The 15,091-nt window shown below is 39.9% G+C and overlaps 1 protein-coding gene across 1 annotated transcript in view; it reads right to left on the reverse strand.

Moving 5' to 3' along the window:
• The window catches only part of CLVS1 (clavesin 1), a 156,058-nt gene extending 141,342 nt beyond the window's left edge, over positions 1 to 14,716 (reverse strand). The window contains exons 1-2 of the mRNA XM_019752424.3: positions 14,550 to 14,716; positions 1,762 to 2,386 (exon numbers count right to left, since the gene is read on the reverse strand). Of these exons, the coding sequence (XP_019607983.1) occupies positions 1,762 to 2,216 (455 nt within the window). The 5' untranslated portion in view covers positions 2,217 to 2,386; positions 14,550 to 14,716. The remainder of the gene's footprint in view (positions 1 to 1,761; positions 2,387 to 14,549) is intronic.
• Between the last annotated feature and the right edge of the window lie 375 nt (positions 14,717 to 15,091).

Genomic DNA, 15,091 nt, shown 5'->3' on the forward strand with positions numbered 1-15,091 from the left:
TCATGATGAGGGAGTGAAGCGGCACCCTAGAAATCCCTTAATTATACTGGGGGAGGGGTTCTTTAGTATGTTTTCAAAGTTAAACCTGTGTCTCCCCAAGTAACATAAAAATATCAATAATGACACCTCTCTGAAAGCTCCAGCCCCAGGTGAAGTTTTGGAGACTGATTTGTGCATTCTTTCTCATTCAACGTATATTGGATATTGTACCATATGCCAAAGAGATAAATATGAAAAAGACACACTCTCCTTCCCTTAAGGAACTTTCAGTCTTGGGAGGAGAAGTAAGAAAGAGCACATGAGTAAACACACAATTACAATAAAGTCGGGTTGAAACAACTTGCTCTCAAGTCAGAACACCAGGGCTCAACTCCCACTCCATATTTTGCTAGTTGTAAGACACTGAGTGAGTTACTGAACTTCTCAAAGCCTTGCGTCATCAAGTGTAAAATAGGGATAATAATGTACTTGCCATGCAAAGTTCTTGGTGGGTTAAACGAGATAATATATATAAATGCTTAGCAGAGTATGTGGTGTGCATTCAAAAGTAGCCATGAGAACCGTGGTTCTTATACTCCTATTATAAATGCTTTAATGGCAATCGGAACAGAGGAAGGGTACCTAACTCAAAAGGGCTGGGGTGGGGGTAGATGAAGGCTGCCTCCCTGAAGATCTATAAATATGTGTGTCAATCAGTGGGCAGATTGTATCCAGGATGGTTGGAATTAGGGGAAGAAGTGGTGGTCTCTCCTTTAGGTATCTGATGGGACAAGTCTAAAGTGATGGAGGCATGTGAAAGCTTCAGCTATTCAAGACAGGGCTGGTACTTCCAACCAGCTGGACAAGAGAACATGAGAAAGGGCAGAGGGTGAAGCAGAGATGTAGAAGGTGAATCATAAAGGGCCTTACTTTACTTGGAAGGTCGTGGAAGTCATTGAAGAACTCTAATCAGGAGAGTGACATGACAGAGGGTGACATTTTAGAAGCGTCCCTCTGGCTACAGTGTAGACAAAATGGCTCAGAAGATACTAGAGCAGAGGCAGTCTTTATGAAGCTGTTGCAATAACGCAGGTGAGAAGGGATCAGAACCTAAATTATGACAACAGCAATGGGAGCAAAAGGAAGAGATACAAATTTTTTTAAGAAGAAAAGGGTAGGTCCTGGCAATTAATTGGATGTGAGAAACAAAGACAAGATGCAGCCCAGGATGACACAGATTTCTGGCTCCAGAGAATGGATGCATGGAAGAGCAGGTACAGTGGGAAAGATGACACATTCAGTTTGGGACGTGTTGAGTTTGTGGTTCTTGATAGGACTTTTGGGGAGAAATATCCGGCATACCTTTGGACAGAAAGGTCTAGCACTCCGAAGAAATACAAAATTTTTAAATCATGGAGAGGATCCAAGAAATTATGTTATGTGCTGAAAACACTTGGTTTAAAGCCATCTACTGAATCCATTTTTGTTGTTGTTAAGATGAGAACACTAAAGAGAGAATATGTGGTTCTTCTAGAGGACAAGCTTTCGATTTGATTAAAATAAATGGCTCACCTTGACAAAGAGAATAATGACTTCTAAGGTAGCTTACAATTCTAACACTATGATTCTATTGTTCCAAAACCCTCCCATGAATTTGGAAATATATATATACTTTTTTTTTTTTAATGAAAGCCCACTATCTATAAAGCCAGAGAGCCCCAAACATGCAATGACTATGCTTATGAGAAAGAAAAACCAAGTAAAGACACTATCTACATTTACCTACTCTGGTCCCAATTAGCTGCAAATAGCAGAAGGATCTTCCTGCCGTAGTGGTCGCGGTTTTCCAGCACTCCAGGGAACCCATCGATGAGAGCCCTCTTAATTCCAGGATCATCGGCCTTGAAGTTTTTGAACATGTCCAGGTTTAGCTGGCGGTACTGGAAGTACTGGGCCAGGAGTCTAAAGGCATCTGCTTGGTGAAACTTCCTGGCTCGGAGAAATCTCAGGATGAAGGCATCATCTGTACGTAAAAATCCAATGTCAGGCCTGGTAATGATCATGTCCCTGACTTGCTGAATATCCTGATGTAAAACATCTGGGTTTTCATTCAGTTCCAGGCGAGCTTTCTCTATAGTCTCTGGACTGAGTCCTGCCTGTAAATGGGTCATCTCGGCCAAATCTCCTTTCCAAATGCTTAATTTCTGGTATTTGGGAAGAAGAGAGACTGGTCCCATTCACGTGACGGTCTGCTGAAACCGTGGCCCATTCAACAGTATTTTTACTACCAGGCTGCCACTGAAACAGACAGATTGAGGGTCTTCTTTCTGTTCCTGGAAAGCAGAGGGCATTCAGTTCTATGTAGTGGGAGCCATCCAAAATAGTTGCAAAACTGAGGCTGTTGCTACTGCAAAACAAGAGAAACAAAACAGAAATGACACACAGAAAGACTGGGCAAATTAACTGAATCTTAGATGGAAAAGCAGCACATTATGCTACAAGGTCTGATTAGATTAGATAAAGGGTCAGTTATCTTTATGATAGTACCAGGGGTGCCAAAGAAATGTATACACATTTTAAGAGATGTTATCTATGTATTACTTTTTGAAGTTGAATTGAATTATAGCAGCACGTTCGCTCAAAAGATGGCGTTAATCAAATGAATGTTAGCGTCATTCATGGTATTACAATTTTAATACAATTTTTTCCATTTTCAAAATGTGTACACATTTTTTGGCACCCTCTGTATCTTTGGCATAATTTTATTAACGACAACTTGAATGCATAAATATGCACATATTTGAAATATGTTTGGGAATTTTTTAGTTACATTGACTAGTTAACATAATAGTATATGGTCAGATTAGTAATAGATTGTTCTTCTATTAATTACCCTAAGAGACAGTAAGAGGAGAGAAAGATCCTTTTCTGTTACAGCATGCTTTATGGGGCTATTCACAGGCCTAGATATGGCAGAGAAATTATGGCTGCTGTACAATTTATTGCTTCCCATTAGCTTCTTTTGACAAATAGAAGTAACTTCACAGAAGTCCCCCCACCCCACCTTTTTTGAAGGCAGCCATTTTTACCTTAACAATAAAAAGGGACTGTTAAAGGTCACCCTAGCCTAACCCCAAAGGCGCCTAATTACTCAAACCTAAACTAACAACAGTGAGGGGTGGGGGAGGGGACGACAGGCTTATGGCTGGAAACTTGCAATAATCAAATTCAACAGCATTGAGGAAGGATGCTTGCATGTGGACATTTACAGCTGTTTTACTCTTTTTGTCACCCTTCTGCAGGGAAGGCAAAGGGACTTGAAACTCTTGGTTTTCTCTCTACCTAACACTATATCTATACGGGCTTAAAAGTCATTCCATTTTATATAACTTTCTGTTGTCTGAGGCCTTATTTTACCTGTGACAATGACTGAGTGTTTTAATCACCTCAGATACATCCCTTATGATTGCTCCACCTAAACAGTACACAGAACGGCATCCATATTTTTCTCATTTTGAATATAAACATTTAAACTCAGACATCTGTTTGTTCTAATCTGGAAGTTCCAAGAATCAGAAGACAAAGATAAACTTGAGGGCGTGTACTTTTTCTTCCTAGCTTTCCTAGGTCGATAGTATCTGCAATAAGAGGCAGAATATTTACTCCCAACCTAATTATTGTTGGCAGTGCTTTCTCCTACAAAATAATCTAAAAGCCAAAATGATTCTTCTGCTTAGTTTAGGACTAGTAGTACTTTCTTAAGGGCATCAATCAACTTACACATTTCTGCTTTATACTGACTTTGCAAAATAGTATTTAGCTCTGCAATGTGTGGAGACAAGAAGTAGAACAGAGTCTTGATTCTCACTGATTTTAAGGAAACAAAATAGCAAAGGAAAATAATGCTATGCACTATTCCCAGGATTGGAAGACACTTAAAAATCCATCTGCTTCAGTGACCATCAGATATTAAAATTCCCTCTCTAATAGCCTCACCACACCCCTTCATAAAGTTCCCTTGTTTGCTGTCTCCCTCTTCCAATTCATCCGTACACCCACTCCAATCTATCTTCTTCTTTTTTTCTTTCTGAGGTTCTCTCAGTTTATTTTTTTTTATTAAAGTTTATTGGGGTGACTATGGTTAGTAAAGTTACATAGGTTTCAGGTGTACAATTCTGTAATACATCGTCTATATATCACATTGCGTGTGCAGCACCCAGTCAGCTCTTTCATCTTTGACTGCTCTTACCAACCAGTGACCAGGATGGCCATATAATTTGCTATACAAATTTAGACACTAGAGGGCACTCATGATAATAATGCTGGAAGAACAGTCGTAAGCTGGGACAGTTCCAAGCAAACCCAGACAGATGGTCACCCTACTCGGGACTGACCTTTCTGTTGCTACATCCAATAGACAAATTTCGGTCTGTATTATGGGTGACCTCTAGTATTTGATATGATGACTTCATTCTTCTTAAACCTCTCCCATTCTTCCACTGTCTTCTCTGACTCTCCATATCCTGATTTTTCTCCTCACCTTTGGCCCACTCCTGCTCAGTCATCTCTTTGTGCGATCACTACTGGAATGTGATGTTTTCCAGGATCCCGCCCCATGATTTGATCACCTACCTGTGGAAAACTTCAGTCCATAGCTCTTCCCTCATCTTCAGGATACACATTCAACTGCTACTGAACACCTCCCCTTGGGTGTCCACGGACACCACACACTCAGTATGTTCCCCACGGAACTAGTCAGAGTTCCTCATTCTGAATTCGCTCTCCCACCTCCATCTCTCCATGACTGCCATCGTCTTCTGCAGTTTCCCACACCAGACACCTGGGAGTCAGCTATCATTCCACCCTCTCCCTTACCGCCCACTTCCAGACAATCACTTCCATAATATTTCTCAGACCTGCCTAATTTTTTTCCATCCATTTCACACCTCATCTCTTTAGAACAGCAACATTCTCCTTACAGTGCCCTTGCTGCCTTTTTCCAGTTGATTCTCTGTATTACAACTGAAATCTGCTTATGTCACTCCCTGATTGACATTGATCAATAGCTACCAATTGTCCTAAGATAAAGTATAAAGCTATGTAACGGTTTCTGAGACCCTTCACCATCTGGTCCCTGCCTGTCTCTCCAGATTCATCATCCAGCCATGCAGCCACATTGAGCCACTAGCTGTTGCTTTCAATTCTGTGGGCCTCTCTGCCTGCGGTGACCACTGACTAACTCCTCTTGGCCCTTCAGGAGTCATCCTGGAGATCATTTTCTCCAGGAAACCCTCACTGATCTTCAGAGGTCACAGGTAGTTACAGTGCCCCCAATACACCACATTTTATTGTCTTTTTCCTCTCTCCCTCTTGACTCTGAACTTCTTACAGTGAAGAGCTGGGTCTCATTCATCTGTGTATCCCCAGTACAGTGTCTGACACCAAAAGGGTCAGCCTCTCAAGCACAGCCACTTTGTGTGTTCACCACCTATCCTCAGTGCCTAGAATAGTGCCTGCCACAGAGTAGGTGCTCAATAAATATATGCAGAATAAATTAATGAAGTAGTCAAAATTTTGTTTCAGTGAGTAAGTGGTTTCCCCTTCTGTGTAGGTGTGTCTAGGACGCACTGAGGGCATCGCAGCTGACTTTTAATTTCCTCCCTCATTTACACAGTATGTTTTCCTAGGAGAACTTAGCCTAGGCACATTGTACTTCAAATCATTGCCCCTTGAAGCATGCTGGGTAATGGTACAGTTCCAAACCACAGCCCAGGGTGCTTAGAGCACAAGGCATAGCACTGGTTCATCCCCCACAGAAGATTTAAAGCTGCTGGGAGTAAGTTACTTACCTTACAGTTCAGGGAGCTCAACAATGTTTCTAAATAAATTACTATGGTGTGGAGGGGAGAGTTGAGGTTGCATTTTTCATGGCCCACTTCCACACATAGCTGTGCCTGCAATCTATAATATCTGGAATAAATTTGCTTCAATCTATATCTTTATTCTGTGCATGCAGAATAAAGTCAACATACAATAGAAGCTTCTGGGGGGAATACCCAAGCCAGAGTCACTGGGTTTCATACTTAAGATGAAATAGATATTTTTCATTAAAGGCAAATTCTTCATTTCAGAAGTCTGAATAGACTGCTACTTAAATAACAACTTCAACTGATAATATTTAATAATTAAAAATGCTATACAATACAAGAACGTGCTCTAGGATGCAGCATTTTCAATTGACTGTATTTTTTTTTTTTTTTTTTTTTTTTAGTTCTCATTTCAATTTTCTGAATCGGTCAAACAAGTATAAAAGGATACATTAGTCTTGGTATCACATGAAGAAGCAGGGGTGGCTTTCTGTCCTGGAGGTATTAATAATAATAACAGCTATAATTTATTACTTATTGTAGCTGTGTTTATTACGTCCTAGGCACTTACATACTCTTTTTTTGTACACGACATTATTCATCTTTAGAAGAGAACTGTATGAAATGAGTATAACACTGTCACCGTTTTTCAGACGAGGACTCTAAGGCATAGAGTGGTCCAATGACCTACTGAGGTTACATAGCGACTAAGAAGCAGAAACGGGCTTCAAGCCCAAGGAGTCTTTCTCTGGTCCCATGCTTGTTACGACTGTGCTCTTCTGCCTCTTAAGTATAGGAGAGAGGTTTTCATATTTACTATTTTACACCTATGTGACCTTCAGCAAGTCACCTTTCCTTCTCAGAGCCTCACTCTCCCTCCCTAAAATCCATTCCAGATTTACCATTCTAGAAACCTAAAGATGCCTAAAGTGTTAACAGACATTCTTAGTAAGCCTAATACCGTAACTTACAGATACCCAGCTACCGTCGTGTCCTTGTTTCTTCATTGAAAAACGACTGAAACTATTTAAATCCTGGCTGTCTATGCCTTTTCCAGTTATCACAATTTTTTGCCCTTCCTTTATGTATTTTCCTCGGGCTAAAATGCCAGATCAAAGACCTTGCCATTCTATTAGAAAGATGAAGACTTTGCCACGCCTTCCTGAGTGCCACGCTTGACCTGAGCATTGAAATGCACTTGATAACCGAAAAGAGCACATTAAGCAGATGCCCGTGAGTCTCAGCAACCATATTTCCCATTGCTGCTTGGGTCCCCAGTGATTCTTTACTTGGAGATCGTTCCAAATACACAAAAAGTAACTCACCACACCCTCTGGGGAGCCCAAGGTAGAAATAAACTTCCACTTTCAAATCCATGCATTTTCTAATGAACTAGAAGTTAGGTAGTGGTATTTTTGTCTAAGAGAGAGGAAAGAAGAGTCTGTATATCATGATATTTGAAAGCACGACATCCATAGATTCCAGATTCATACTTCATCTTAAGTTTCCGTTAGAAAAAAATGTACTTGTGTATTTCCTCATACAGAATTCAGTCTTAAGAAAGTATATTTGCACACACACACGCACAGACTCACACACATACCGATCAACACAAAATCTAGTATTTATGAACCAAAGAGTCTAGGTGGAAAAATAATTTCATGAAGTTTCGTAATTCAAATGAAATCTATTTTGGTTATTTCATAATCTATTATTCTCATAATCTGTTTATTTTATTATCTCCAGAAACATTAAATATAGTGGGAAACAATCAGAATAATAACAGCCACATCTTGCCTACAAATACGTATACATTATTTCAAAGCATTTTCTATCAATCATTTTTTTCATTGTTACAAAGATCCTGCAATACCTAGAAGAAAGTTAATCCCCTGAAGATGTTGACGATTATGTGACATAATGTAAGTAAAAGTGCTTCGGAAATGAAAAGCTCCATTTTACATTTACTGTAATATTCTTGTTGATACCATTATTTTGTTGTCTCCAGGTAAATAAAAAGATATTGGAGCCCCAGAACAGCTAAGCACTCAGCTTAAAGTTGGATAATGAGCTAGTGTTGAAGTTGGGGGGAAAAAACAAACAAACAAATATCCACTGCGTACTTGTTAGGTGCCGAGGGCTTTGATGTTATATGATCTAATCTCCACACCAGCCCTTTAAGCTAGAGTATTGCTCATTAGATGAAAGGATAAGTCTGAGGTTTAGATAAACCCAATATAACTGAAGGAACAAAGATTCACACCCAATCCTACGTGACCCAAAAGCCCACGTTCTGTCCCCAACCCTGCCCTGCTTCTTGGAGCAGGTGCCTGGTCCACACCACCCTGGGTACTGCACTCTTACAATGACTCACTCACACAGCAGGCACACACCCACATCCTGCCAGTTCTAGAGAAGATTGTTTAAGGGATGTTATAAACTTGGCCAAATTGGGGAATGAAAGAGTATACTGTTGTCATGGACAGAAAGAAAAATCTATAAAGCTTAAATATTATTTGAAATATAAAAACATCAATAATTAATTAACAATACTTCAAATGCATGTTGTTTCCGGGTGTTCCTGGTAATACAAAGAACAATTTTAAGTACACATAGTTGTAAATTAATACAAATATAAAATGGTAAACTATACCCATATTTGTTTTGTGAGCTTCTTTTAAGAAAAAAGAAGAAAAATGAATACCAGGGATAAAACTTTCCATGTGAAAGTCTAATCAACTACTTTATCCATCAGTAAGTGTGACAGTTATGTTTCCAAATTTTAAATGTATCTTGAATTTAGGTTAACCCTTATGGCTCTTCACCTTTGTAAAATCTCACTTCAAATTTTTTAACTGAATATGCATTTTCCCCTTAGGAACGCTGAAAGGAATTTTTATACTGGATGAAATAAAAATAGATGCTGTGGATACATCTCGACCAAAATTGAAAATCACAGTGAGCAAAACTCTTTTTTTTTTTAAATACAACTCTATTTGAAATCTTTCCTTGAAGATGACATGTTCCCTCCCTTACTGCCGGTGGAGCCTACGCTTAAATCTTAGAGGTTGATTACAACATTCTCTGGCGCTGACCAGAAAGGAATCTTTCTTCCAAATGATGAATTTGAGATGGACCATTAGGGCTTGTAGGACTTCCCTGCATAAGTGCTGGCAAAGGAACGTAAGTTCTGTAAGTAGCAATTGGCCCCCAATCCATCGACTTTCTATCAACCATTAGCCAACTTGCAGATATGAGCTATCTATACCAGGAGCAGACAGAGTAGCCTGGAAAGATAAAGTGGAGACCTTTAATCATCTGAAAGTGTAGTGTAACCAGAATTTTACCCCTGGTTCACAGTAAGCTTCGCATCACCTTTAGCTCAGTCCTAGCCTGGGCTTACCCTTGCCACATAAATATTCATCATGACACTCCCTTGGCTAAGCAACTAAGCACATAGTCATCTGCTCCCATTTGTTCTTGCTCTTAAGAAAGATGAAAAGGAAATTGGAATGAATTCCATCAGACTGGAGACACTGAGAACTTCTACCCAAAATAGATGCCAGATCAAAATTAGAGTAGGCTGGGACTCAGATGAAGTAGACCTATTTGACAAAGGAGTTCTAGTGTCCTAAGTTCTGAACAATCTATAAAACTTTTATTCTTTCAGTTTGCTTTGGGACAGATAATGCAGAGTTGAAGGCAAAGACAACTTGTAAGGAAGGTATGGGTTTTTCTGCCACCTCACTGTATTAGGTAGAAAAGTTTTAAAGTAAAGGAGCATTTGACTAGCATGTTTTTTCTATGCCATGAAACTATCCTCATAAGAAGTCATTGGTAGCCAATGCTCCAATTTTAAAAACAGATTAGTTGTGCTTCTTAGGAGTATCAATGGGAGAAAGAAAAAAAAAAACACTTGGAAGCCATTATTTCTCTAAGAATAGACTCTTTTTGAGGAAGAGGATCTGGAGGAATGTAAGAAAGTCAGGGGTTACCCAAAGATGGCCTGTAAGTCTGCTTGTCCCCTTTTCCACTCAGCACATCTATGTGACTGGGTCCCTTCTTCTGGATGTGATTAGGCAGACGATGACAGCAGCAGGTATCAGAGTTAAGGAAAATGCCTGATGACGGTGAAAGGCAGCAGGATGCATATGGGCGGGGCGGGAGGAAAGGGGCTATTTGTGTAACTTTCTCCCCAGCTAGAGCTCTGCTCTCTGAGGTCTGATTGCCTCAAAACTTGAGTGGTTTTTGTTTTGTTTTAGTGTGAGTGCCATTGTTGAATAATCAGAAATAAGGTGGGAATGTCAAAAAAGTAGGAAACTTTTTTGTCTGCTTCTCAAAGAGTGGTCAGCAGTGCCGAGGAGCTTGTTAGGAATGCAAACTGTCAGGACCCACCCAGACCTGCTGAATATGGAGCAGAATCCCCGGGCGATTTGCACACAAGTTAATGTTGGGAAGCACTGGTCTAGAGGATGTGTGATGAATCAAAGGGGTTGAGAAGGTAGGTTCATTGCCCCTGAAGTTAGAGCTCACACTGGCTGTGGACAACAGAGGGACAACGTCCAAGAAGAGAATAAAAGCATCCCCAGTATGTTCATGCCTTTTGGAGTACTGGCACTCAGAACAGCTTCTCAGATCACCCCACTAATTGTTCTCATTCAGGCTGCATGCTCTATATATCAACCAAAAGCAGTAAAGAAAGGAAGGAGGGAGGAAGCAAAAGAAAGTGAGAGGGAGGGAGGGAGAAGAGGGGGAGGAAAAGAAAAAGGAAAGAGAAAAAAATCTCACATATTTTTTTATTTTGTTTTATTTTGACCACACATCAGAAGAGGCCTTTTATTTAGAGAGCTTGTGATTTGAGTCCCAACTATCATTCCCAGGCCCAAGACTTCCCTTCTACTGCCTCCAAAACTACAAAATAATGAACACTGAGTATACTACCGTGTTTCCCTGAAAAGAAGACCTAGCCGGACAATCAGCTGTAATGCATCTTTTGGAGCAAAAATTAATATAAGACCCTGTCTTATTTAACTATAATATAAGACCGGATCTATAATACTATATTATATTATATTTATTATATTATATTATTAACTTATATTATATTATATCATATCATATATATGATATATATTCATATATAGTCATATATGATATATATCATATATATGATATATATATATATTAAATCATATATATATTATATATAAATCATATATAATATAATATAATACTGGGTCTTATATTAATTTTTGCTCCAAAAGATGCATTAGAGCTGATTGTCTGGCTAGGTCTTATTTTCAGGGAAACAGGGTATGTACTTGACACATAGAAAGATATGGAGCTTTACATAAGATGTAATAGAAGCTGAATTGTCTCCTTATTTTTAAGGAGAAGAGCTGGAGAAACTGGTCTCCACAATACCTAAGAATTGGAGATTTGACTAAAAGGGTCCAGGAGACAAGAGCAGATCATCTCACACACAATGGGAAGAATCCTGCTGCCTCAGAAGTCAGGAAGAAGAAAATCTCACAGAAAATTAGCCTCCCACACAGACAACTTTCTCTGATAGTCCCTGTCACATGATAATAGTGGGACTGCACTACAAAAACGGCACTGCATAAGGTTACCTCGCCAGAGAAGATGTGATAAAGGTCTATGAGAGGCAGCAGAAGTAGTGAAGAATAATGAACTTATTCACTGAATAAACAAAAGGGCTTTTCTGGTTGTTTGTTTGTTTGTTTGTTTTTATTGAGAGGAGAGTGACCGTTTGATTTCCACATCCATGAAGAATCAAACCAAAGACAAACTTCCTTAAGCGAAGAAAAACTTGAATTGGAAATTAACCATAGTTTTCTCTAGAGGGATATAACACTTGGGGTTGCAGACTCGTAGTAATTCATACTGTGTATCTTCCCCTGAAACAAATTTATTCCAGTGAAATCTGGATAAAATGAACAATAATCAAAATAATGAAAATTTGGGAGAAGGATGTAATGGGGGAAAGGATCGCTCTTGGTAATGCTGAGGGCTATTTCTGGGCTCATTGCATGTGGCCAAACTTCATGTTTTGTATACCCATTCTGCTGTATTACCTTCTCTGGCTGAGTCACCATATAACAGGAAAGCAGAGAAGACCCAAGTCAGCCTGAATCCATTTACTAAGGATGGCTGTGCTATGAGGCGTGTGCAAAGTCATTAATAGACTTCTCAGGGTTAATAAAGTAGGTGTCCCTTTGTAAAGCCTGCAGAAAAGAGCAGCCACCACAAGTTCTGAAGAGTTATGGATTCCCCTTTTGGGAAAATGGAGGACCTTCAGTCATACTCCATGCTTCTAAAGGAATGTGCCCTCTATGAGGATGTCTACAATAGTGTGTGATGCTACTCTGCTGGAAATATGTTTTCTGTTTACCTTTAAATCTATTATAAAAATGAGAAAATTCTGTTATTGAAAACAGGAAAAAAGTAAAATAGCCCTTAATAGAAAAAAGAAAGAAAGACGAAGCCAGGGTAGCAGCACTCTATAAAAATTAGTAAGCTCAGCATAGTATTTCAGTCAGAGAAAGGAATTGCATCTGAGACAGATGCCTGTAAATCTCACTGAAGCAGCACTGTTTTGAAATTTCCCCAGCCTCAGGAAATTGTATTAAGCATAGGAAGACAGCAGCATTGGAGGCACTGGACTCCTGATCTGACTTTCTGGTTCAAAGGAGCTAGAACTGGCAATATATACACGTTTATGAATTGTCTGGGCTTCTGAACCATTCTTTGCAGACAGATAAGGGAGTTCTACAAATCTTGTTACTCAGGGATTTGCGAGGTACTGTTTACTGTGGATATTACCAATCTAAGGACAGTAGATAGGTGACCAAATTTTATTTTTCTCTAAAATCCATTTCATCACATATTTTCACTAGTTTTCATGATTTGAGTTTCAAATTAAGGGACTTTTAGAGGCAGGTAGAATTGTGCCAATGTTCCTGTAATTAATAGCAGTAAGTAACTTTTGAAAAAAATGCTACTATTCCTCATTTGAGGAGAGTATTTTGTGTGAATTTTTCTTCAAAACTTCTTTCAGAGGATACTTGTTTGTGACTATTCTTTATTTATGACAATGCCTCTAATGATGAGCAAGCTGGTTTAGATGAAACTTGCTTTATTGTCTCTTTTTAAAGAGGCAGAATAAATGTACAAGGGTAATTTTTAAATGAACATTTTCTGTGCTCTGGTTTAAACTTGGTTTTTACATGTGACCTGACATTATTCCCATATGGAAATATGATCCATCTCATTTTTAATTAAGATGTTGATTTTATGGAAAAACAATCTGCCAAAAAAAAAACAGTACTTTGCTCTTCAGTCATAACTGATTAATGAGTACCCACCAAAAGATTTATATTTATAACAGACTCACGCACTTATTTTCTGATGTTTGTTAGCTTTTATTTAAAAAAAAAAAAAAGATCCTGGCTAAATTAAAGGGGTGCTATGACTTGGGTTTGGACCCTCAAGATATTTAAAAGATGTTCCAGCTTCCTTTCAGCTAAAAAAGAAAATGATAGCACTCTAAAAGCAGAGCCTGATAGAACAGTTACATAAAATGCCTTTTCAATTTTTGCACTCTATTACTCTATTATAGGAAAATGGTGTTATTGCCTGATTACTGAGAGAGCACGCAAAATCTCGTCTTCCAAATCCGAGTCAGTCCTTGACTAGTGGTGAACAAAGCCAGGCCATCTGCTCTGAATATCATTACTAGTTTGGCCATTTGGGCAAGGATCTATCTTCTCTGCTTCAAAGAGAGATTTAAGATTGGAAATTTGAAATAAAATAAGTAGACAGGAAGAGACATTTGAACAAATAGCACTTTCCAACGAGAACCGCATTTGTTAGGTTATTATCGTCACCATCATTTTAAATTTTCACTCTGGTCACAGAGTTAACCTTTGAGGTTTCCATTTTACAAAACATTTTAGTAAAAAACTTAATTCCAGAGTTTCTGCAATAAACGCTAAGGAAGGAAAACGGAGTGTGGGTGAATATGAGTCATCAGTCACCCCCACCCTGCTTCCTGGTGATTCTCCATTGGAAAACCAGAAACACAGATTGAGTTCACGTATCTGTTTTACCGGAATAACACTATACCCTAGGCCATGTTAATTTCCTAAACTAAACAGTCCCTAATCTGCTGAAAGGCAGCTGGCTAAGTGCTGGTGTCTGGCAAGTGCCCCAGCTGTCCCCCTGCCTGGGCTCTCTCTCTCCTGTCTTCACTTTCCCTTTCTCACAAGCAGGCGTCTCTCTTTGTTTTCAGAGGTGTCGTCCACCTGAACTTTCCTTTCCATGACCGAAAACTTGGGCTCTTTTCCTCTACCCTGCGGACCTCGGGCTTCCTCTAAGTGACAAGACACAGTTGTGTTGACTGTAGTTAAGGCGCTGGTGATGGTGGAGATCATGATGAGGATGGTGGAGATGGGGGTGCTGATGGTATAAGGGAGCGCAGGCTGAGCGGGCGCGGGGAGGAGGAGGATGGACCGCGGAGGCGGCGAAGAACAGGGGGCCTGAGGGATGGAGTGCAGAGGGATTGCAGATGGGAGCTGTCCACGCACCGAAGTGCTGAAACGCCGCAGCCATGGCTTCGCAGGAGCGGGAGGAAAGGTGGGGAGGCGCTGCAAATACAGAAGGGAGAAAAAAGGCAACAAATACCTTCACACGGCCGCCCAGCCTTGCTTTGGGAATGTATTTCTGCAGGTGTCCTCGCTGCTGAGCTGAGTAGGTGAGATCCCCTATTCTGGCAGGTTCGGGCTCAGATTTCTCTAGAAAGCTGTGAATGAGAGCCCCGGCTCCACGGGGCTGTGATTTTGGTAGGAGGCGTGTGCGCCAGAGACTCTGTCCTTCTATACAGAGCCTGGCTCTCCCCTGGGTCCTAAATGCCTCCGTCCCGTTGCTCTCCCCCGGTCCGTCAAGACAAAACCAAGAATTACTGTAATTTTGTAACATCTGGAACAAAAAGTAACGGAACCATTACACACCGCCCCCAATCCTAAAAACAGAATCTTTCAATCAGATTAATGCAATCTCTGAAACAGATCTGTTTGTGTGTGTACGCGCGCGCGCGCTCACGCGCGAGCAAATATAACAGATGAGAAGGTAAGTATCACAGACCTATGGGGAAAAGGATAGATTATTTTATTAACAAATAGTGGTAAGAAGTGAACGATTTGCAAAAGACTCAAATTAAAGCCTCA

The sequence above is a fragment of the Rhinolophus sinicus genome, chromosome 7 (assembly GCF_057876585.1).
Source record: "Rhinolophus sinicus isolate RSI-liver-muscle chromosome 7, RSI-T2T, whole genome shotgun sequence".
Lineage (NCBI taxonomy): Eukaryota > Metazoa > Chordata > Mammalia > Chiroptera > Rhinolophidae > Rhinolophus > Rhinolophus sinicus.